Source organism: Aspergillus chevalieri, chromosome 5, assembly GCF_016861735.1.
Source record: "Aspergillus chevalieri M1 DNA, chromosome 5, nearly complete sequence".
NCBI classification, from domain to species: Eukaryota; Fungi; Ascomycota; class Eurotiomycetes; order Eurotiales; family Aspergillaceae; genus Aspergillus; species Aspergillus chevalieri.
Window position 1 is genome coordinate 1,041,848 of NC_057366.1, and position 22,125 is coordinate 1,063,972.

At 48.9% G+C, this 22,125-nt stretch overlaps 9 protein-coding genes across 9 annotated transcripts; 4 read left to right on the plus strand and 5 right to left on the minus strand.

Moving 5' to 3' along the window:
• Positions 1–294: 294 nt before the first annotated feature.
• SCJ1 (putative DnaJ domain protein) lies at positions 295–1,628 on the plus strand (the record flags this gene model as incomplete). The annotated part of the gene is made up of 2 exons (XM_043280069.1): positions 295–461; positions 533–1,628. 2 exons carry the CDS (start codon positions 295–297, stop codon positions 1,626–1,628), a joined length of 1,263 nt encoding a protein of 420 aa, XP_043137685.1.
• Positions 1,629–5,166: 3,538 nt separating this feature from the next.
• Positions 5,167–5,938, plus strand: IMP3 (snoRNA-binding rRNA-processing protein IMP3; the record flags this gene model as incomplete). Its single annotated transcript, XM_043280070.1, has 3 exons — positions 5,167–5,198; positions 5,260–5,620; positions 5,765–5,938. 3 exons carry the CDS (start codon positions 5,167–5,169, stop codon positions 5,936–5,938), a joined length of 567 nt encoding a protein of 188 aa, XP_043137686.1.
• A 280-nt stretch (positions 5,939–6,218) lies between these two features.
• Positions 6,219–7,007, minus strand: ACHE_50363A (uncharacterized protein; the record flags this gene model as incomplete). Its single annotated transcript, XM_043280071.1, has 1 exon — positions 6,219–7,007. One exon carries the CDS (start codon positions 7,005–7,007, stop codon positions 6,219–6,221), a length of 789 nt encoding a protein of 262 aa, XP_043137687.1.
• Positions 7,008–8,850: 1,843 nt separating this feature from the next.
• ACHE_50364S (uncharacterized protein) lies at positions 8,851–9,270 on the plus strand (the record flags this gene model as incomplete). The annotated part of the gene is made up of 1 exon (XM_043280072.1): positions 8,851–9,270. One exon carries the CDS (start codon positions 8,851–8,853, stop codon positions 9,268–9,270), a length of 420 nt encoding a protein of 139 aa, XP_043137688.1.
• Positions 9,271–9,549: 279 nt separating this feature from the next.
• Positions 9,550–11,417, minus strand: ACHE_50365A (allantoate permease family MFS transporter; the record flags this gene model as incomplete). Its single annotated transcript, XM_043280073.1, has 7 exons — positions 9,550–9,601; positions 9,655–9,835; positions 9,902–10,250; positions 10,308–10,782; positions 10,830–10,980; positions 11,030–11,125; positions 11,189–11,417. The coding sequence occupies 7 exons, from the start codon at positions 11,415–11,417 to the stop codon at positions 9,550–9,552; spliced, it is 1,533 nt and encodes a 510-aa protein (XP_043137689.1).
• A 524-nt stretch (positions 11,418–11,941) lies between these two features.
• pyrG (orotidine-5'-phosphate decarboxylase pyrG) lies at positions 11,942–12,872 on the minus strand (the record flags this gene model as incomplete). Its single annotated transcript, XM_043280074.1, has 2 exons — positions 11,942–12,618; positions 12,716–12,872. The coding sequence occupies 2 exons, from the start codon at positions 12,870–12,872 to the stop codon at positions 11,942–11,944; spliced, it is 834 nt and encodes a 277-aa protein (XP_043137690.1).
• Positions 12,873–13,129: 257 nt separating this feature from the next.
• Positions 13,130–13,739, minus strand: ACHE_50367A (MAPEG family protein; the record flags this gene model as incomplete). Its single annotated transcript, XM_043280077.1, has 3 exons — positions 13,130–13,417; positions 13,478–13,613; positions 13,708–13,739. The coding sequence occupies 3 exons, from the start codon at positions 13,737–13,739 to the stop codon at positions 13,130–13,132; spliced, it is 456 nt and encodes a 151-aa protein (XP_043137691.1).
• A 3,807-nt stretch (positions 13,740–17,546) lies between these two features.
• On the minus strand, positions 17,547–19,229 carry ACHE_50368A (putative diacylglycerol O-acyltransferase (DgaT); the record flags this gene model as incomplete). The annotated part of the gene is made up of 4 exons (XM_043280078.1): positions 17,547–17,746; positions 17,800–18,802; positions 18,858–18,898; positions 18,950–19,229. 4 exons carry the CDS (start codon positions 19,227–19,229, stop codon positions 17,547–17,549), a joined length of 1,524 nt encoding a protein of 507 aa, XP_043137692.1.
• A 689-nt stretch (positions 19,230–19,918) lies between these two features.
• On the plus strand, positions 19,919–21,873 carry PFS2 (WD40 repeat domain-containing protein; the record flags this gene model as incomplete). Its single annotated transcript, XM_043280079.1, has 4 exons — positions 19,919–20,009; positions 20,060–20,175; positions 20,240–20,440; positions 20,494–21,873. The coding sequence occupies 4 exons, from the start codon at positions 19,919–19,921 to the stop codon at positions 21,871–21,873; spliced, it is 1,788 nt and encodes a 595-aa protein (XP_043137693.1).
• Between the last annotated feature and the right edge of the window lie 252 nt (positions 21,874–22,125).

Consider the following 22,125-nt stretch of genomic DNA (forward strand, 5'->3'; position numbering starts at 1 on the left):
ATGCCTGTTATCTTACAGCTCTGACCAATTCCAATTCCTCCAATACTGGATCAAACAACTTCAAATACAACACCAGACCTATTGTGACTCACGCCGGATGCCCTGATTCCGGAACAAACCAACCTTATCACACCGCAGTGGTAAGGCAGGAGCACAACCACGACCGGAAACCGGACGGACAACGAACTATACAATCCAGACGATCCCGACACCAAAACGCGTGCAACTCAATCCAAGAAAGACCACAGCAAGCGCATGAGCTGCAGAGGCAGCTCTCGGTAATCGTGCGTCACAATGCGTCTCATCCAGTTTGTTTTCTTGGTTGTTTTTGTTCTGTTGCCGTTGGTGTTGGCTGCGGAGGATTACTATAAGGTTCTGGGGTTGGATAAGTCTGCGTCGGAGAGGGATATTAAGAGGGCGTATCGGACTCTGAGCAAGAAGTTCCATCCGGATAAGAATCCGTAAGCTCCCTTATTTTGTTTCTGTTGTTGTCGTTGGTGGTTAGTGCTAATGGTTGTGCTGTCCGGAATAGAGGAGATGAAACCGCGCAGAAGAAATTCGTCGAAATTGCAGAAGCTTACGACGTCCTATCAACATCCACCACCCGAAAAATCTACGACCAATATGGCCATGAAGGCGTAGAAGAGCACCGGCAAGGCGGTACGGCTGGACGACCCGCACATGACCCTTTCGACCTGTTCTCTCGATTTTTCGGCGGTGGCGGACACTTTGGGCATGCACCGGGACACAGACGGGGACCGGACATGGAGTTCCGTGTCGGGATTCCCCTGCGCGATTTCTATACGGGTCGGGACCTGCGTTTCTCCATTGAGAAGCAGCAGATCTGCGAGGCGTGCGAAGGGACGGGCTCTGCGGACCGCGAGGTAATCACCTGCGATAAGTGTCATGGACGGGGGATGGTGATCCAGAAACACATGCTTGCTCCGGGAATGTTCCAGCAGATTCAGATGCCGTGCGATAAGTGCAGGGGACAAGGGAAGTCGATCAAGAAGCCGTGCCATGTTTGTGAAGGACACCGCGTTGTGCGGAACGATGTCGAGACGTTCGCGACTGTCGAGCCGGGTATGGATAAGGGAACACGGATTGTGTTTGAGAACGAGGCGGAGGAGAGCCCGGATTGGGTTGCTGGGGATCTTATACTTATTTTGGAAGAGAAGGAGGCTGAGCTGGGCTCGACGGACGAGCAGCGCACGGATGGGACGTTTTTCCGGAGAAAGGGCAAGGATCTCTTCTGGAAGGAGGCGCTGTCGCTGCGCGAGGCATGGATGGGTGACTGGTCGCGCAATATCACCCATCTCGACGGACATGTTGTTCGTCTGGGCCGGAATCGGGGTGAGGTCGTCCAGCCTTTGTCTGTCGAGACCGTCAAGGGCGAGGGAATGCCCCATTACTCTGAAGGCCATCTGCACGATCACAGCGACGATGTGGATGAGGAACCAGGGAACCTGTACATCGAGTACACCGTTGTCCTCCCAGACCAAATGGACATCGCGATGGAGAAAGAGTTCCATTCGCTCTGGGAGAAATGGCGACAGAAGAAGGGCGTTGATCTGGCGAAGGACAGTGGTCGGCCTGCTCCTCCAGAGCCAGCGCGGGACGAGTTATGATTTTGCAGATTGCTTTCACTTCTCTTCGCTTCTTGCTTGTATTCTTTTGCATCATTTACTGGACAATACAATTCTTAGACAATGGAGTGCATCTATTGACAAATTTTCTTTATATATATACCTCCTCTTTCTTCTTGCTTTCTCCTTTCTCTTCCTTGTCTAGCTCATTTTCCACCTGCATCCAATCCCCCCCTCCGACCCTAAGAAGAAAAGGGCGATCCCCTCCTCCTGTCTCTCCCCACACACCTGCGCAAGAAAATCTACAAATACACTTTCAACTCCACCATCTTCTCCGGCGGCGCTTACAACAGATCCCGTGTCTCATCTACATCCAGAACGTCCAACCCGCTCGCCCTCCTAACCGTCAGCCACCAAACCGACATCGATGCCAAAAACCCCTGGACCCCGCGCATCGAATTCGCCTTCGTTACAGAAAAGGCTATGTTCAATAAACTCGACGCTGGGGTCCCAGACGACACATGGCCAAGATTCGATACATTACTGTCTGGCCGTTGAGGGTCAATGAGGATGTGGAGGATTGATGATTTACAATTCGGTCTCATTCACAATAGAAAATGCCTTCCATGAATAATCATGCAGTGATTGAAATTGACGTCTTGCAATGTCACAAGCAATTTGAAGCTCAAATCTACATAGCCCTGTATAATGGGGCTGTAGGGCCCAGCGAGATCAGAAAGTCCTGCCACCTCACAAATCGCAAAGCAAGGATTGGCATATGTCATCTACGCTCTATGCGACGCTCCATCTCGAAAGCATTGGATAAGAAGAGCGCAGAGATTGTCTGCCAACTAATGTCTCGCAGCGTATCTAGCTCTGAACTATTTTTAATGTTCGCCACAAGCTCGAAGATGCACCATGCAATCAATGAATTCGCCAACATCGGAGACACTGGGGAAGTTGCAGTATCGTCACTTGCCTTCAGCTGGTACAAAGTTCATGACCTGCTTTGAGTTGAGATAGTAGCCCGGAGGATATTCTCTTCCTCTGCGCATGTACTTCGAAATCTCCCTATCTTAGACGGTATTCTTGAGGAAACATATCGCCGCAATTTACGACACTCGGCGCCAAAAAAATTGGCGAATGGTACCTGTTCATGATTCATTGCTTTTGGACCCGAACGAAGATAGCGCCACCATACTCCCAAGTGGCTCGTTCACCGGGTGCAACTGGAAAGAGGATATAGGATGATGGCGTGATGTGCTGGCAGGGCGCACTTTGAGGTCGCACACACGCAGGTAAAAGTTTCAGAGCAGGCCACCAGCCCGCAAAAGACATGTTTCTGAAGAGGCAATAGTCATGGTCCAGCGTATTCGGGCGGCACCAATTGTCATGTGTCATTTGAATCTGGAGCATTTTCTACCGGCCGTGGGTACTCCTCGGAATCGAAATTAAAACCGGTCAGCGGTATTCAGTAAAAAATTACCAAGCTTCTAAGCACGGATCAAATATCTCTTGGAATACATAGCGAGAATGAACAAACACCTGTCTAACAGGACTGGCGGAGCCAGGAGACATGGCCGATATACATCTACCATCTTTCACCCATGCAAATCCAATGCCAATGTGGAGTGGATGGGAAGTAATGGCCATACTGACCATGTGCATGTCCCAGTCAGCGTTCAAGCTGACCAGCACTAGGGACGCTGTCTGTCTAGCAAAGATGATAGATGACGTGGGACTGACGTGGGAGTTAGTGACAGTATACTTTATACTGAACCTCTGGGGCGTCAATACCAAACTATGTCTACCCACGAGAAAGATGTATTAAAAACGCGTTGTCCTCTTGCTATGTCAGGACTATTGGAGTATCGCAACTCTAGATCTCCAAGACTGGGTGTTATGTTACGAATATGTGACATCAAGACATATTCAAAGGCACATTTCAGAAAGAGTTCTATCAATCATTCTATTTCATTGTCTATGGGCAGGTCCCTGAGTCTGAAATGCACCCCAAAACCGCCAACGGCAGCCAGATCTCAAAAATTGTGGCTGAACACCTTGTTCCTCTCTGTGCTCGGCACCCGAAGAGTCAGCCGAATATGCGCTGCCAGATGGACTAGGTCTGAATACTGCAATTCGAAGTGTCCTTTTCAGTAATTCAAACCTTTACTGGTAGAAAGGTCTCTCCTTGAGCTGAGTTCTCTCACCCCGGCGTTAGTGAGAACTCGAGTACATGCGAACTACCGACATGGAATGATGGCATGTATGAAGTAGAAAGCCATACCTTGCGGTACCCCAGAGAAGACATCGAAACTGGGACGCCTGACTGCTGCCTCACGAATGACCAAGAAAGGTTGATGTCAATAATCAAGGAGAAACCTGTCATGCGGTTTCAGCATTTATTCGTCCCATCTGATATGGTGTGCCGAAGTTCACCATAAAGCCTATATCGCGGAGCCTCCTGCTAATTGTGATCGAGAATTCCCACTTCTGATAATTGAAAAAAAAAAAAAAAAATGACGTCAAAATTGAGCTTGATAAGTTTGTTGGTTCTGGTCCTGTTACTACAATAGGGCAATTGTTAGCAGCGCTATACCCATGGCAATATTTTAGATCCCTTGGACATGAAGGACAATTACACTGCAATCAGACACGAGCGAACCAAAAGCCATCCAGCCCAAGACATTGGACCTTCCCCTCACTCTCAACCTTACCAGACCGGCCAAACATGTCCTTGTACCTTTTGCAGAACGTCTTCACCTGCACATTACGACGAGAAATGACGTCGCACTGTCAGTTGGACTTAACACTCTCTACCCTCATCGGTGGCGAACTATTGCCAAGTGCCTATGGAGATACTCCTTGGTTGGTCCATGGGCCAATAGAACCTCATCGCCTTTGCTATTTCGATAGCGTCTCGCCATTTTCTTGCTTGACTCAAACGTTGCAAAATGGTACCTCCGAATACTTGTCTATGAAAGAGAAAAAGGATAATAACAAAGGCTGTATCGATTGTCTTCGTTGACAGCCACGGACTGTCCCCAGCTCAACTGGACGAATTCAAAAATCCGCTGGCTCGAATAATACTTCCTTGCCGAAGTCACTGAAGACCGTTCCTGCAGGACAAATGCTCCCAGCACAGCGTTGACTACAGGAAACGATTTGTCTGTCCTTGACGTATAAGAGTAACTTATTAGGCACTTGTGCTCATGGAGACCCCCTGGCAGATTCGTAAAGAGGGGATGCTCAAACAATTGCTGAATAGTACAGCCGAGTATGTGGGAGAGAAGAACACTCTTCCACTGAATACTAGCGCCACTCAGCTAGCGCTTGGCTACTGTTGCTCAAAATGCCATTCTTTTCTTCCTGCCATACATACGATGTAGCTTATTTCAGGTGTTGCATGTGCAACATATATAGCTAAGCACAATGTTTGCATGGTTTGTATTGTTTGTATTGATACAACATCCGGCAGAACCACACCGCCTGGAGATAGCATCCAAAATTTTATCACCGCCATCATCGCATTTCGCAAAGAATATCCAGATCTCATTAAAATAAACCAAAAAACGCCAAAATGGTCCGCCAATTCAAGCATCACGAGCGCAAGTACGTCCCCAACTCCAATACGTCCCCCAACGCTCCAACAGAACTAATCCAAATAAACCAGGCTCCTCCGCAAGGTCGACTTCCACAACTACAAATCTGAAAACGACCACCGTGAACACACCGTCCGCGCACGCTACCACCTTCAAGACCCGGCCGACTATCGCAAATACAACGTCCTCGCGGGTTCCCTGCGGCAACTCGCGCACAAGCTCTCAGCACTAGACCCCGAGACGGACCCCGTCCGGAAACAGATTGAGAGCGATGTGTTGGAAAAGTTGTGGCGGATGGGGGTGTTGAAGCAGAGTCGGGAGCAGGGGGCTGGATTGTCGAGGGTTGAAAGGGAGGTTACGGTTTCTGCGTTTTGTAGGAGGCGTTTGGCGGTGTTGATGGTTAGGAGTGGGATGGTGGAGAATGTTAAGGCTGTACGTGTCTCTTTTTTTAACCCCCTGGGGATGGGATGGGTCTGGTCTAAGCTGGGGTGTGGACCTGGGCCTCCCTGGACTTTCTCCTTCCCCTTAATATGGGAGAGGTACTTTTGTGCGGTGCTAACGGGTTTTCTTGGATAGGCGATTACGTTCATCGAACAGGGTCATGTGCGTGTCGGAACTGAGGTGGTCACCGACCCTGCGTTCCTGGTGACCCGGAATATGGAGGATTTCGTGACGTGGGTGGATTCCAGCAAGATCAAGCGCAACATCATGCGTTACCGCGACAATTTGGACGATTTCGATTTGATGTAATATACCCTAGCATCTACGGCGTTGGTTGGGAAATTTTGAAAAGGATTTGTATTGTATAGTTGGACTAAGCAATGATTAACATTGATTAACAATAACTTGTGTATCTGGGTATCATAATATCATCCAATTAGGTGATTAAAGTGAAACAATAGGACAGGGCGTATACTCCTGCAATCAATGCGCGGTGCAGTGGCGGTGGTCGTGGTATCATGAACGCAAGCATTCTGTTAAAAATGGAGCACCAATAGAATAAAAAACTCAAAAAAAGACAAGGTAGAGGTTAGACAGCCGTGTGTCTCCTCCCCCGAAGTTTGAACCCTCCCCGACGAGATCTAGCCAGCTCCGGCTCATCAGGGAGATCCATTCGAAACCGCCTCACGCTTCCCTCATAGTTGGCCTTGCCGTTCTTATCAGGCTCGAAGAACGGCATCCTGTCATTCCCAAACTGGCACCATCGCGGCGCTACTTTGCGCCATAGCCCTCGGACACCACGACTGGCGCGGTCAATCTTTGCATACTCCCGTCGTCGGGTGGAGGGAGAGGTCCAGTCGATGACCGTATTGATTGTATGCGATGGTTGTTTGCATGGCGGTTCTGCAGGAATCGGGTATATCGTACTGGGTCGACCATGGTCTAGTGATCGATCAGACACAGAAGATTGCGCATACAACCCTGGCGACAGCGGTGGCGAACCGATATCCGACGACGCAGCCGAAGAAATATGCTGGACGGACATTTTCGTCGAAATCGGCGGGGGAGTCATGACCTCCTGGTCTGGGACTTGGAATAACCGACATGATTCTCGATGTAGTGCGAGTAGGCTCTCTCGCTTCTGACCCGGCGGACGGCGACTCGCGCTGTGTACAGACGGGGTCAGGGATACTGAGGTAGGCACCCTCCGGTGCGAGGAATGCCGCGAGCTGCGACGGCTGGTGGGGTTTGAGTGTGCTGTACTGCGGGAAGTTGGTCGATAGTGGTGGGACGAGGCATGGCTATGGGAGGACGGGGGCGAGGAAGTCACTGTGCGTGTTCGTTTTGGGGTGTGACGATTAGGCGAGCCGAGATCCATTGTAGAGTTAATCGAGGACGAAGGCTTCCTCGAAGCAGATGTTATGTCTCCATCCGGAATGATTTTAGTGGTTTCTGAAGCTGGAGTCGAAAGGGAGGTTGTATGAATAGGAAAGGACTTGGCCATAAAGGAGAAAGTAAGGCAACGAGTGACAGGGAGAATCGGACGAAACCGACAAACGCAAGGGTGCAACACAGACTGGATGATGTCAGGTGTGTACGCCAGGTACAAGTCACATGCAAACGGGTGCCTAGAGAGAGACCGAGACGCTCAACGTCTGTACATAATAAGTAGTAAAACAGAAGGGGAGATGCAGAAGGATGTGAAGAAATGCAGGAGATGCAGTTTATAAGGCTTTTTCACCGACGGAATAGACTATGCTTAGTGTTTTTAGTGCTTTTAGCGTTTTAGCTTCTCTTCGGTTAAACAAGAATTTTGTTCTATTCTTGTGTTTCTTGTTGGTTTCTTTCTTTCAGTTTCATTGTTTGCTGCCTGGAGGATTCATTGTTGCATATCAGCCATTCATTCACTTCCACTTTTATCTGTTTCATCCATACTCCATGTTCTCAACTGTTCCTTCTGTATGCAACCTGTACGTGCCCCTCGCTAAGAACCCGTGGCGGCAGTGACAGCACCAATCACCGGTCCGGGATTCCGCATTCGTCAGGCGGTCTCCGGTTTCATGTGGCGCGCGCTTCCATTTTCGGTTCCCCGGCCAATCACCGCTGTCAAGCTCCCCACTTTGCCGATCTGGTTCGGTTCTTCCGCCGCACGGACTGCTTTTAGGTCTTCTGATTGGTGGTCTCCCCTTGACCGCCACTCTGGCGACAGAAGTCACTGGTCCAATTCTAGACCCGCTGCTTTGGGTTAGCGTCATCTTTGATCTTATCTTGATCAGTGCATCGACTCTGTGCTTGGATTATTGTTTCCGGAATATCCCTAGAAGACGTGGAATATTCCAATTGAAGATGGATGTACGGAGTACCTGTGGGGTGGATATCGGAAAGCTGTCACCTAGTTTCTGGGCTACTGCCTCCGTTCAACCACAGTCCACGCCAGGTAGCCCTATACGAGTACGTCATTAGATTCTCTGCGCCGTCGAAGTCTGGGAGTTTTCTTTGTTGGGGATCTCTCATTCCGGCATGTTATTGATCGAATTCGTACTGTGATGAAATTCAGGAGTTTCCGTCCTCCTTTGAGAAGGTCAGGAAATGACTGAGTAGTGCCATAGATGTGTTCACTCTGAATAGCATACTACGGTAGCCCTATGTTATTCTTGTATATATACCAATTACACTTAGTCTGCAGTTCTTCTGCCTTCTCGAACCAGAAAATCATCCAGGATTGATCTACCACGCACTGATGATAGAATATTCGTCTGCTGCAGCCTGCTCCTCCAGCATAGATCCCAGTCATTTTCTCTCTTCTTCCTTCCTTTCTTCAACCATTGTCATCGTGCTGCAGTCGATGCTATACAGTAGTATCGACTGTTTTCTACTGATCCCTCACACCGCACCCATCTCGTCACGAACATGGATTCTCGCCTCACCTCTTTCATCAAGCTCATCGCCCACGATACCTTCGAAACCCTCTCCTCCTCTCATCGTACCCACCACAACCCTCCATCCCCTTTCTCCACCATTGGCATCACTAACATTTCTACCTCCCGCTGTGCTCAACTCATCGTGTGTATTACCGCGTACGAACAACTCCACGGGCAGCTACAAGCGACAGGCCTGTTGTATCAGCGCAAGAAGCAAACGCTACAGCCCACCTACGCTATCTCTGAGCTGACTCTCCAGCAGCCCATCAAGAAACCAGTGGTCGAAGTGCATCCACTCAAATGCCGCTGCGCGAGCTGCGTGCAGGAACGCAAACGTCGTCATTGCCGGGTGGGGCGAGCCTGCACAGTCACGGCAAAGAGCCTGACTTGAACGACAAGTTTTACCACTGCGATCCGGTGGAGGATGCGAGCCAGCGTCACCGGGCTCATCGAGACGAGGTATACGAGCATCAGGAGCGAGAGCAGCATCAGCAAGTGGCGGCGCAGCAGGTAGTCCTTACGTTAGCGTCGAAGGAGGAGCGTCGTCAGCAAGATGAGCTGCTCTATGCTGGACTCCTGGGGAGACTGAGCGCTGTGTACAAGCAGGCGTTGCCGGTTATCTATGTTCGTCCGACGCCGAGGGTTGCGTCCACATCTCAGAGTGAACAGGGGGAGTGGCAGGTTATGAGTCGGAGGGGGGGAGAAAGGGGGGGGTGGTAAAAATGTTAAGGGAAGTTGAAGTTGAAGCTAAACTACGGAGTATTGCACAATAAGAAGTAAGTCTAAAAAGATACGACTTACTACTCAAAGCAGCACGCAATAAGGCGTAGTCTGATCATTGTCGGATTGTTGGCGTCTGCTCATTTAGGTTTACATTGACATGGGGCATATGCATCACCTCAGTCTACAACAAAGCATCACTGATCATCACTTGAATAAGAATGGTAATTCAGTTGCCTAAATATGTTCATAACAGCAACCACGCATATAGAGTAAATCCTACAACGAATATACAAACTCACTGTTCTCCCAATCCGTCAAGTCCAACCACCTGAATCCAGTTAGCAACCACACATACTTCACAAGTAAACAAGGGCAACGTACTCCTGATTCTCCAACCGCACATAATCCTCCCTCGCCCTAATCCCCGCCTTTTTATTGTTCTCCTTCTTATACCACCACCAGATGAAAGCCAGAATCAGCAGGCATACTCCCCAGCAAACGATAATCGTAATCTCAGCTGGAACATAGCGCGGTGCGTCCTTTGGCCGGAAGACTTGCGGTCCTGTCATCATTGTCAGCATTCGTCCTTTGCCTTGCTCTACAAGAGAGTTAAAGGGAAGAAAGGTACCAATGATATTCCCTGCACAGTACCCAATCAAGTAAAGCGCCGCCACGGTCGTCTTCTTCGTATACCCGGCCATATTACTCGACACCAACGACAACAGCGCCACAAATGGCGTTGGACTCGCCTGCGTCATGTAATACCCGATCAATCGTCCCACGTCGTTTTCCAGTGGCAGCGCCACGATAAGCACCATACCCACGATTGCGCAGATCAGGCCACCTGTGCTGCACAGGATGCGTTGTTGGGTGATGTGGCTTGTATAGCCGCTGGCGATGAGGGCGATGACTTCGACGGCGCCGCCGGGAACACCGTAGAGGAGGGATTGTTCTTCGCTGTAGCCGAAGCTTGTGATCTGTGTTTGTTAGTTAGCTGGTATTGATTGAGATGTTAGTATGGAAAATGAACATACCAATTGGTTGAAGAAGTTGGTGATACCCCCATTCGGGATATCAGCAATAAGCGCAACAAAGAAGAACGCCCATGTCATCGGGTCCATCAACGCTTCTTTTACCTGATAGAACTTGAAGTGCTTGTTTCCAATGCCCTGCTGATTAACCCTGACTCTCGCAACGGCCAGCACCCGATCTTCTTTCTTCAACCACCGCGCATTCAACTGGCTATCCGGTACGATCCAGAGAAAGATAAGTCCCAGCGTGACAGTCAACAAGCCCGTGCACAGGAAGACGATTTTCCAAGACTCGATAGTTGAGCCGTGACGCTGTGTGCCGACAGCAATACCATAGGCCACAAAGCCACCCAGAATCTGACCCCAACCATTGAAGCTGAACCAGATATTGACACGGCTGGCTTGTTCATCTTTGGTGTACCATTGCGAGGTGAGGAGGGCAAAACCGGGGGTTACGGCTGCTTCGAAGACACCGAGGCTGGTTTGTTAGTATGCTGTCATGTGAACAAGTGTGTTTAGACGTACAAGAAACGGATTGCGATGGCGCCGGGGTAGTTCTCTACGGCAGCAAAGCAGCAGAGAATCGCGCCCCAGATTAGGATGCAGGACGCTGAGTATTTACCCAGGGGTAGACGCTGGAGGAGGACGTTTGTTGGGTATTCCCATGCGAGGTAGCCTGTATCAATCAGTTTTAGATTCGAATTAACGAGGTCATTGGAGCATACCGAAATAGAACAAACTCCCCAGCCATTGGTATTGATCGCCAACCAGATTCAGGTCATCTTTGATGCCCATAACACTTGCGTAGGATAGTGTGGTTTCTAAGCAATAACAAATTAGCATCATCTGCGGCGATGCAGTACAATATGATGAGGGGAGCGTACTATCAAGATAATTCATCCCATATACAAAACACATAATTGGCATCAAATGCCAGTCGATTATCTTCAATAACCGTTTGTTTGTTCCCGCATCAAGCTCAATAGCCTCCCCCTGCAGCTCCTCAAAGGCGTTCAACGCCTCGTCCGCATCGTGCGTGCGTGCTGGTTGTTTTTCCGTAGAGACAGCTTTCTCGATGTCCACGGTAGCTGGTGGTTTCCCATCTGTCATCATTATGATAATTAGAAAGACACAAAATGGAAGAAGGGGAATACAAAGGAGGGTGAAATACAACCAAACCCCTCAGCTAGCCAACGGCGACCCTATGTACATATGGCATAATCTGTACGGAGTGCGTCGCACCTTTCGCATTGACCGCTGTTATCGTCGCTATCCGGGGTACAGCACTCAAGCATCTGGACTAGGAAATGCCGAGCGAAGATGCACTGATGCCAAAAGAGGAGGTCAGCGAATGACAGTCCACGATACGAGGAGTCGCTGTTATCAGCTGACAGACTGCGGGGAAATCAACACAAAGCGAGATAGGAAGGATTATCTGGTTATCTCGGAGCACGCTGAATAGATGGTTTCAGCCTATCGGGATGATATTGGATTGGATAGTGTACAAACAAGGTGCTCATTGCTAATATGACATGCTTTTGCTTCGGTGATGTCAATATACAAGTCATTTTTCGGTATCTGCATTTGATAAGAAGACGTGACAAGCATAAATGGAGCTCTTTCAACATTGTAGCTCTTTATGTTCCTGCGACACGAGCCGTGTATGCCTCCCATCCGGCCTTCTGATACTGCTTCGCGGCTTCCACCGGGTCCGGTGCTGCATAAATCCCCCGACCAGCAATGATAAAATCAGCACCCCTTCCAATCGCCGACTCAGGCGTCTGATACTGCTGCCCAAGCTTATCCCCCTTGGACGCAAGATTCACACCCGTCGTAAAAACAACAAAATCCTCCTCGTCCGAAGCAACACTACCCTCCGTCGGCACCTCCCCGAGCGACCGCGTCGACACAAATCCCAGCACAAAGCCCTTGAATTTTCGCGCGTGGTCCACAGACGCCTTGGTATATTCACCCGTAGCCAACGATCCCTTCGAGGTCATCTCAGCCAGAATCAGCAAGCCACGCTCGGGGCCGTAGGGGAAGTCCGCGGCGGAGGCGGTCTGGGAGAGCGCGTCTACGATACCCTCACCGGGGAGAATGCTGCAGTTAATTATATGCGCCCATTCGGAGATGCGGAGGGTGCCGCCGTGGTACTGCTTCTGAACGGTGTTGCCGATGTCGATGAACTTGCGGTCCTCGAAGATGAGGAAGTTGTGCTTTTCTGCAAGGGTTTTAAGCCCGGTGATCGTTTCCTCGCTGAAGTCGGAGAGGATGTCGATGTGCGTTTTAATCACGGCGATGTGAGGGCCCAGGCCTGTGAATCAATGACGGTCAGTTTGGGTTTACCTTGCCTAACATAGCATCGCGTTCAGCTTTTGCGATTGCGTGACCCAAAAAGCAAAACAACGTACGATCAGCCAAATCCAGAAGCTCCTTGGTGGTTGTCACATCCGCGGAGACAGTCACATTGGTTTTCTTGGTTTCTGCGATTTGGAATAAGCGTTTTGCGAGCGCATTGGGGTGGTTGCTGGCGCGAGCGCTGTAGGTCAATTGCGACTTGGACGACATTGCTGTATGGATTCCGATATAGACGGTTCAGTCACGAGTCACTCAGATTTTAAAAATTGGAGAATATCCAGCTTGAAATAATTGTGGAACTGAATGTGACAATGTCTAAAATCCTTATCAGTCCCCGCGTGCACCGCCACGTCTACCATCCCACTCCAGTTCAGCCACATGTGGCGCAATTATACAAGACCGTAGCATTGACAGATGTATTCAGCAGAGTATCATAATTTGTGAGAATTATCTGACATCGAAAATTCCTAGTAAGAAATCAAATCCTTCCCAACCCCAAACACACTCAATCCCCACAAAGCACCCTGTGCCAACCAAAAGAAACTACCCATCAACCGTCCTTTACCCTGCGGCTTGCCCGAGTAGACATAACCGTACAAAAACAGAGATCGACACACAAGCCACGCGGCACCAATGCTAGTAGCTAGTCCGGGGTACTTGAGACCCGCAACGAGCGTGAAGAGCATGGTCTGCGGGGCGTTCTCGAGGAAGTTGCCGTGGGCGCGCTGGGCGCAGTTGAATTGTTCGGCTTTGGGCTGGGGTACATTTTAGCATGGCTTCTGGTTCAGGTAGAGGAGAGTGTAGGGATAGCCTACGTTGGTCTTGCATTGCTCGATGGTCGCGTAGCTGTGGGGATAAGGCACATTGGCTTCTTTGCGGCTGCTGGTCACGATGAGGCCGTGGACGAAGCCTAGGACGGGGATTGCGCCTAGGGCAACGGCGATGACGGAACTACACGCATGATATTAGCATTGGTCTTCTGTTGATTCTAGTCTCTGTACCCGGTGCGGAGTACATATCAATCCCAGACTGTGCGGAGACTCACCCGTAGCTATCCGGAACACTGATGGCAACCATGATGTGCGTTTTTAGAGTCAGGATGTCTCGATTGAGAAGAAAATTCAACAAAGCAAACTACTGTCTGATTTCATAGAGGGAACGCCTTTATTTAAGATAAACACTTGACGTAAGCAGCTGAAACTCCAACCCATATTCGAAGAACCGGATCAACACCGCCCCGTTCCGGTGACACACATCCCTACAGCAGTGAATCCTGCGGATAGGAATGGAACAGCATAGAAGGGTGTTTGTATAAATTTGATAGATCTTGGTTGTTGTCCTGATTGGCGAGCATCTTGGATGATGTCTCCTTTTTCGGGCTACTGTATATAAATTCATAAAAAGCAGAATAAAGAAAATACGGTGTAACCCAAATCCCTGGTATGGAGTACGATGGTAAATCAATGTGCTCTCACTGTCTTTCTGAAAAAAAGTATCTCATGACAGTACCCTCAAGCCACCCACAATCCTTTTCCCTCCCTTTTATAATGAGGTCTCTTGCAAACCTCACTAGCCCTTCTTCTTCTTCTTTTGCAGTCTCAGGTGTTATAATAGACACCCAAGAAAGAATGTGGATTCCAAAATAAACAGCAATGTTATAAACTGATGAGCCTTGTGACTCGCCATATCCAGCTATTAGGCCCTGAAGAATAACCTCACATGACTTGACACCCTTCAGCTCCTGGAGAATATAAAGCTCGCTGGTTATATGACAAAGGTCTTGATCTCGACGGCCATGATGAGAGAATTCCCAGTCGATGGGACTGAGGAGGATGTTTTCACCGGACTTCGACGTTGTCTCTGAAATCAAGAGGCTTTGAGAGGTATTAGCAAGCGAATGGGAAAGCTCTCTCAGAGTGAAAATAGTCAACAAAAGGAAAAAAAACTGGGAAAGAGATACATACTTCCTCAGGGAGAAATCTCCATGCACCAATCCCATCCCCGACTGATCATTCTTGCGCTCGATCTCTTCTGCCGCATATTCCTTTATCTTGTTGGCAATGCCATCAAAAAGGTGCGGGAACATTCGAATCTTCTGTTCGAGAATATCATAATAGTAATTACGCAGTTTATCTCGGCCGTCGAAGTTCTCATCTATAGATGATAGAGATGATAGACACCATGAATTTCCATGTTTCGACGGTTGCGAATGGAACGAACGCAGCCAAATTCCGATCGCATGGCCGACAGAAGCCGCAAAGGGTGAGGGTAGATCACTTTCCACTGGGTGTAGAAGCAAGCCCAGTAGCGGGGTTGTATCCTGAAAGTCTTGAATCACTTGAACACCATCCTGCGGGAAGATCTGATATGGACGAGGCGGTTTAATAATGAACCGATCATGATATGCCGGAAGGATATGGCTTGACAATCCCTCAAGAATCCGATACTCGTTTCCCTGCATATATCATGGTCAGCAATATTTGAGAATATGCGCACTTCGGAAATACTTACACATCGACTTGCTGGGATTGTGGTATCGACTGTGCCGCACAAAACATAATCTTTGGAATACTTGATGATGACGCTCTGGCTTCCGTCTGAAAGCGGGCTGGCAAGTCGACCTCGAAAAGTGAAGTTAAGGGCACCTCCAGTTAATTGTTCAGCACCCAAGCATTAAAAGGAGTGTGAGACAAGAGATTAAGGATGGGTGTAAGGTTATCAATATTCCTCTCTCTTTCTGCTGCCACCATTGGCAATGGCTCTTGGGAGGGCATATTTGCACGATTGAAGGATTGGAGAGATACAGACATAGTGGATTCGTTCAAAGCTATATCCTCGATAGTGTCAATTGATCGAAGTAGAATAAGATCCGTTCCATGCCAACTCCCCTCACTTTATGTACATGATATAATTGAATTATAAAACAATACTGAGCAACGCGTCTACTTCGGAGGATCATAGTGACTATAGGTATGCCGCAAATCTCAATTTCAAGCTGGAGAGTTGACATACCGCTTGTTTATCATACCATCTCAACCCTTACATTTAGAAAGGGGCACTGTAGGGCACACGATCCTTTGGGCGATCAATCACAACTGGCTTCTGCTTGCATATTAATACTTATCCGATAAAGTGAGACGCATATTAGGATTAAGAATTTTTTTCAATCATACTTTGCCTTGAATAGTTAGCACTTTCAGATCAAGCTGAAAATGAGATTCTTGCCTCAGCAAGGGATAAGAACGCAGTAAGGAAAGCCACTATTTGAGTAAATCAAAAGGTTTGATCTTATATAGCACTATGCTTGTTCGAAGACTTACACCTTCTCATGTGGGAAAACCAACTTTCAAGTCTTACCGAAACAGGAGGTAAGTAGGGCATGTTGGAAATGAATAGTTTTATGAATATGTATCTGTTATCCCTCTTGCTATCAGACTTCAAGTATCCTCATAGATACAATCTCAAGCGTGTATGTGTTTCCCTGGCCATATCAGCCGCTATCACAACCTTGTAATATCCAACAACAGTCTCAAACTTAAAACACTTCTTGTCACAAAAAGGATAACAATATATTCAAGGCAGACACAATTGCCAAGAATGATGGCACACATTAGCAATTTATAAAATCAGAGGATGCTCAGAAATGCCTCGGCACAAGCAGCGCGAGAGATGATTTGCAAGGAGAAGCAACGGAGCGTAACACTGTGAATGGCACCTTCAGTAGCTATCAAAAGGCGTTCATCATTACTATAGCTATTTCTGCTACCATGATATCTCAACTGTCCGCGTTCATCAGTCCCATATATTTACCTCTCTGGCCTGGACTCGCAATATCAGCTGCAACACCATATCCAAAACAAGTCGCCGCACTGCTTCCTGCCCTCTGAATCCAGCGAAGGGTTAGTAATGCCCCATAAATATTCTTCAATGCTAACCCAATTCTCGTTGCGAGAAAGATCAAAAGTTAACAATGTAGGTCGGTCGACGTCCGCCCGTATCAGCGAAGCTACCCATGACAAGCCCTTTAATGATCATGCAAGTGGTGATCAAAAGATCAATGCGGTATGTTGTCACCTGGTAATGCTGTGCGGTCAGCGAGATTTCCGGAAGTTATATTATCTCATTCTCACTACGGCCTACTTTCGGGGTCATTATGGTGGACTGGCTCCAGTGGAGAAGTATCTTTTGGTTTCTGGCTATTCTCAGTGGCAGCTGCTTGGCTACGTTATAGGAATGCCGGAAACCTCAAGGGGACTTGTAGGGCATGGCAGCTTGATTCCCAGCGCTGCATGGAGAAGGTTCATGGTCGAATGCGTTTCTTTGAATACATCAATGGACCAGAAGCAGGAGCATCGAGTCTCAAAGCCACCAAGATTCAACCTCTTCAGTACACTGGCTATCTTACGGAATAAGGCTGCATCTATCACGATCTGCTACATTGGCTCGATGTTCTCAGTCAGTATTGCAGCTGCAGCTTCAAACCTGGTTCAGTGCTGGCTTGGGGCTGTGTTAGCGGCTGACTTGGAATACCTGCTTTCGGGTATGGGTCGGGGTTGGTGGTTCTGCTTTTTCGGTCTGGTACTTGTAGCTACCTCGCCATTGTTACTGTTAGAATATTGTTATGGGATAAATGGTGCAGCGCGAGGAGAGACGGGATAAGAGAGACTTCTACGTCTACCCGGGGGGTGGATGTCGGGTAGAGGGTTGATATGCTAGTCATAATGAGGTTGTCCCGGAGGCATTGCTACGTATTAAACTGCTTGGTCAGTTTGAATGACATTAGCGATGATTCGCATTCACGAAATCTATTTGGCAATGCTATACCAAATTGTCCCCAAATCCGATATATACATCAAAAGGTATCAGTCACCGTAAATAACAAATCTAGCCCCTGCTTACACTACCATATTTCGCCTGCCATGCGAAGAAGTAGAGTAGCGCCCCCAGTGGCTGACCAACAACGCAGAAGCTAACCCAAAAGATACAGTTGCCAATTACCTTGCCTAGAGGATCATGCATTTTCTCCAATGGCGTGGTAATGGCGATCAAGGGGAGCTGGAACATCATTCCGAAGAATGCGACTCCTGATACAATGGTAAGTAAAGGTAAAAGCACTATAAATAGAGGGGAAGCTTACCAATAACGTTATGAGTGGGAATCCCAACAAGCATCTCATGGAGCACAGCAGAAATGAAAAACACCATTGTACTCGCCGCGAGGGCACTCCACCCTCGTCCTACTAATGGTGAGTATACATGTCTCTTCATGAAGAGATACACTGGACGGTTCCAAGACCGCCAGTAGGTCCCCAGACTAGAGCTATTCCACCAGTCTGTGTAGAACTCGCGGTCACCAAACCGCATTACTTCGGCTAGCGCATTCAGCAAGGATTGGAAGATAGCGAAGAAACCCGCCAGCCAGATGACCAGAGAAATGGTGGACAGCTTCATGACTCTCTCCAGAATGGATGCAATGTCCATGACGGCGATCTTATCAATCGAGTTCCGTAACACCGGCGTGGCATACTGAGCTGAAAGAAGCCACATGAACACGGCTAAACAGAAGAACTCTCCCAGGCGTTTCGCCACAAAAGACCACCGGATGTGCGACGACCGGGGATACACTGGCTGGTAAACCAGTGTTGGAGCTAACCAAAAGTATGTGAGGTTTCCAAGCGTAATGTTTCTAGGATACGGGCATGAAGAATAGATGTCGGGCAGGGCAGACTCCGCAGACGGATTGAGCATCGCCTGTCGAAGGTCTCGATTGGTAAAGGCATACGAGCAGTTCTTCAACCACACGATAATGGCGTGAACCTCGCAGGCCGTCCCAATCCCCGGATGATGAATATAGAAGTATACCACAAAGCTCGTCACGGCAAGACAGAGTGTTGCATTGAGCGTATGGAAGAACGCGGCAAATCGCCAGGTCCTCTGGAAAACCTGCTGCCCACGTTCGTTCTCCTCCGCGGATGCATCTTTCTTTCTCTGGCCTACTGTCTTCTTGGCCTGTTTCGCGACAGCCAATTCAATCACATAGGCGATAAATAGGTGACACGGGACGAGGGAGAATAGGATGGAGCCAAGGACCACGTCTTGCTTTCGGTAATCATGGCATTTGATGCAGATGAGAACACCATACTGGATACTCGTCAGCATTGTCCTCGAACATATGTGCAGTTAACCAACGACTGACCTTCATGAAATTCTCTATAATCAGGCGGAAGTTCATAGCAACTATACCAAGTCAGCCCCTGGCGAGAGCAGCCCCTCTGGAAGCTATCTTACCCAAAACAATCACCATCAGGTTGCGGAAACCAAGGAAGCTAGTTGTAGTACCTGAGTCTCTACTAAGGCTCGAGTGCCGTAGCTTCGAATGGTAGACCTCCACATGTCGATACTTGCTCCTTCTTGTTGTCTTCTTCGTTATTCCTGGGTCTGCTTTGCCGGCAGGTGACGGAACATCATGTCGGGGAGCGTTCGGAGACCTAGACTGTAGCGAGAAATCGCCATTGCTAGTCGCAGTAGTCGTAGCACTAGTTGTTGTATGTCTCCTAGGATTATCCATCTTCTTCCAACTTTCCACAAGGATGATTGTGTCCAAAACGTTGTAGGAGGGAGCTGCAAAAGCACTATGTTTCCCCTCACAGTTCCACGGCGGATAACACTCGGACAGGATCACAATCCTAGACGGGCTTCGTTGCAATCGTTCATGACACGACTTCAGGATATGGCAAAGCGAGAAAGTACCTCAACGGCATGACGAGTTCTATTGATTAAGGAGAAGGGGTAATGGGACGATTGCTCGTGGTGATGCTGGAGCTGCCGCGGCCAATAAATAGGACGGGCCAGCCGACCATGGAGATCTCGGATCGCGAAATCGACCAGGTTTAGTGAGAATAAGTACCAAAGGAGTTTTTGCAGTTTTTCAGAGCAAATGAATGCTGGAAATAATCCGTAGTATGATAGCAAGGTTTAGTGACAGACGAAGCTCCAGGGGACGTCAGTTTCCTGTGACCGCCCAGCAGTTATGTTGTAGCCGCATCTCCAACACTTCCTCCGCGACAACCACTACGGGACTAGACCAGTTCAGTCCTTAAGCTGGAATAACTACTGACATTGTCATATTAATTCACTTTGTCTGCCTGACTATTCTACGGATCTCCTTTTGTGCCATGATTGGGATCCTGTCGCGACCCTCGTGAGCTTTTTTCCTCCGTGCAACAACCTTTTGATAAGCTTCTTACGGCGCGTGCCATGGCTTTCTACGACGACCACGGGGGCGAACCCCAGCACTTTGGGAGACAAGGAAAATTTGATGGTGGGGTCGCGGGGCCACGAAGACCAAGTACGTTTCTTCCGATCCAGTTGTCAGACGCTGTTACTAACGGGTTCAAGGACTTGTGACCGACTACGGTTCGTCGCTGGTACAATGGATGCGCACCCGAAAGCCCCGGTACAAGGGAGGGCATGGAATGGAGGTCGAGAGACCAAGTGCAAGCTATGTTGTTGATGTAAATGGTTCCCATCATACACATGAGGGCTGGGGATTGTTGGCTGACATGGTTGTTTCTCTAGATGCTCCCTCCCATGGCACGAGTCCATTCGCCTGCAGATACTATCCCCGTACGACATTTACATCAATCGATCGGAAAGTCGAAGAAACCTATTACAGTTGTGAGGTGGACGCCGGAGGGCAGACGATTATTGACGGGTGGACATACTGGTGAATTCATGCTTTGGAACGGTACCGCATTCAACTTCGAAACGGTCATGGACGTACGTACAGCCTCCAATACTGGGCGATATCTTGGTTACTGATCTTCAGATAGGCGCATTACGATCAAATTCAAGCAGGAGTCACGTCGCTATCATGGTCTCACAGTCACGACTGGTTGATTTCTGGTGGGCAGAGGGGCGATATCAAATACTGGCGGCCGAATTTCAACAATGTTGAGACAATCGACGATGCGCATCATGACGCGGTTCGAGATCTGTCGTGGTCCCCTAGCGATTCTAAGTTTGTGTCGGCCTCTGATGATACGACGTTGAAGATTTGGGACTTTACGGCTATGGCCTGCGACACTACATTAACGGGTCACAACTGGGATGTTAAGTCGTGTGATTGGCATCCAACAAAGGGATTGTTGGTTTCAGGATCCAAGGATCACCAAGTCAAGTTCTGGGATCCCCGGACCACGCGGTGCCTGACTACGCTTCACAGCCATAAGAATACCGTGACGGCTACCCGATTCTCGCGCGTGAACAACAACCTTCTCGCTACCTCGTCGCGAGACCAGACTGCCAGGATTTTCGACCTCCGCATGATGCGGGACATCTGCATCCTTCGTGGCCACGAGAAACCTATTTCGTCCTTGACATGGCATCCCGTTCATAGCTCACTCGTCTCGACAGGAAGCGAGGACGGCTCATTATATCACTATCTACTAGACGAACCCAACTTGCCCTCGGGACAGGTTCCTACGATTTCCCCGTACGACAGTCCTGATCCGGCCAATACGCCAGCACAGGTTATTCACCCGGCTCATCGCATTCAATACGCACATGGTGCGACGATCTGGTCACTTGATTGGCATCCATTGGGTCACATTCTTGCTTCTGGTTCCAAAGATAACTTCACACGATTTTGGTCTCGAGCACGGCCAGGAGAAACAAGTTACATGAAGGATAGATTCCACATTGGAGAAGAGGCCGCTGAAGCTCAAGGAACTTGGAACCGTGGCTTCGGAAAGCGGCAGATGCGTGAAGAGGAAGAACAAGAGATGCAGGATGAGGCAGATAGCCTTGTGGACCAAAAACAACCACCAGGTCCAGTTCTTCCAGGAATACAATCGAGCGGTGCTGCTCAACCCGATAAAGCTGCCCAAGGAATACTACCCGGCATCGGCGCACCCCAGCCTCCGCCACAGCCCAACGCGGCATCTATGCCCCAAATGGACCCAGGCCGTCTGGCTGCACTCATGTCGAACCAACCCCCACCCCAACAGAACCCAGGGCTGCCTGGATTTTCCATGCCTCCTACTATGCCAGGCATGAACGTCGATCTGGCGGAGCTGCAGAAACAGCTCGTGTCCCAAGGTGTCTCCTTGCCTCCAAACCTTCCCACGCAAGGCTTTCCTGCGATGCCCGGATTAAACGCGAAAGGTCTTCCTGGCTTAGGTGGTAGTACTAATGGTGGATTTGGAAGATAATTGGAAGAATTTGGCGTTGATAGGTAATCGGTTTCGGACTTGATACTGGTGTATCTTCTGGGGGTAGCATCTAACCATGTGTATTATAAATCTGGTGTTGAAAAGGATCGTGGCATCCTCTTGCATGTACCTCAATGTGATACCTTGATGGCGTTTCGGCGTGTTGAATCCGTTTGTCTTGTCCTGGTTGCGAAGCCAACGTGTAGGTTGCTTTGCTCTATCCACTTCCAGGATTGGTATCAAACGACTCAA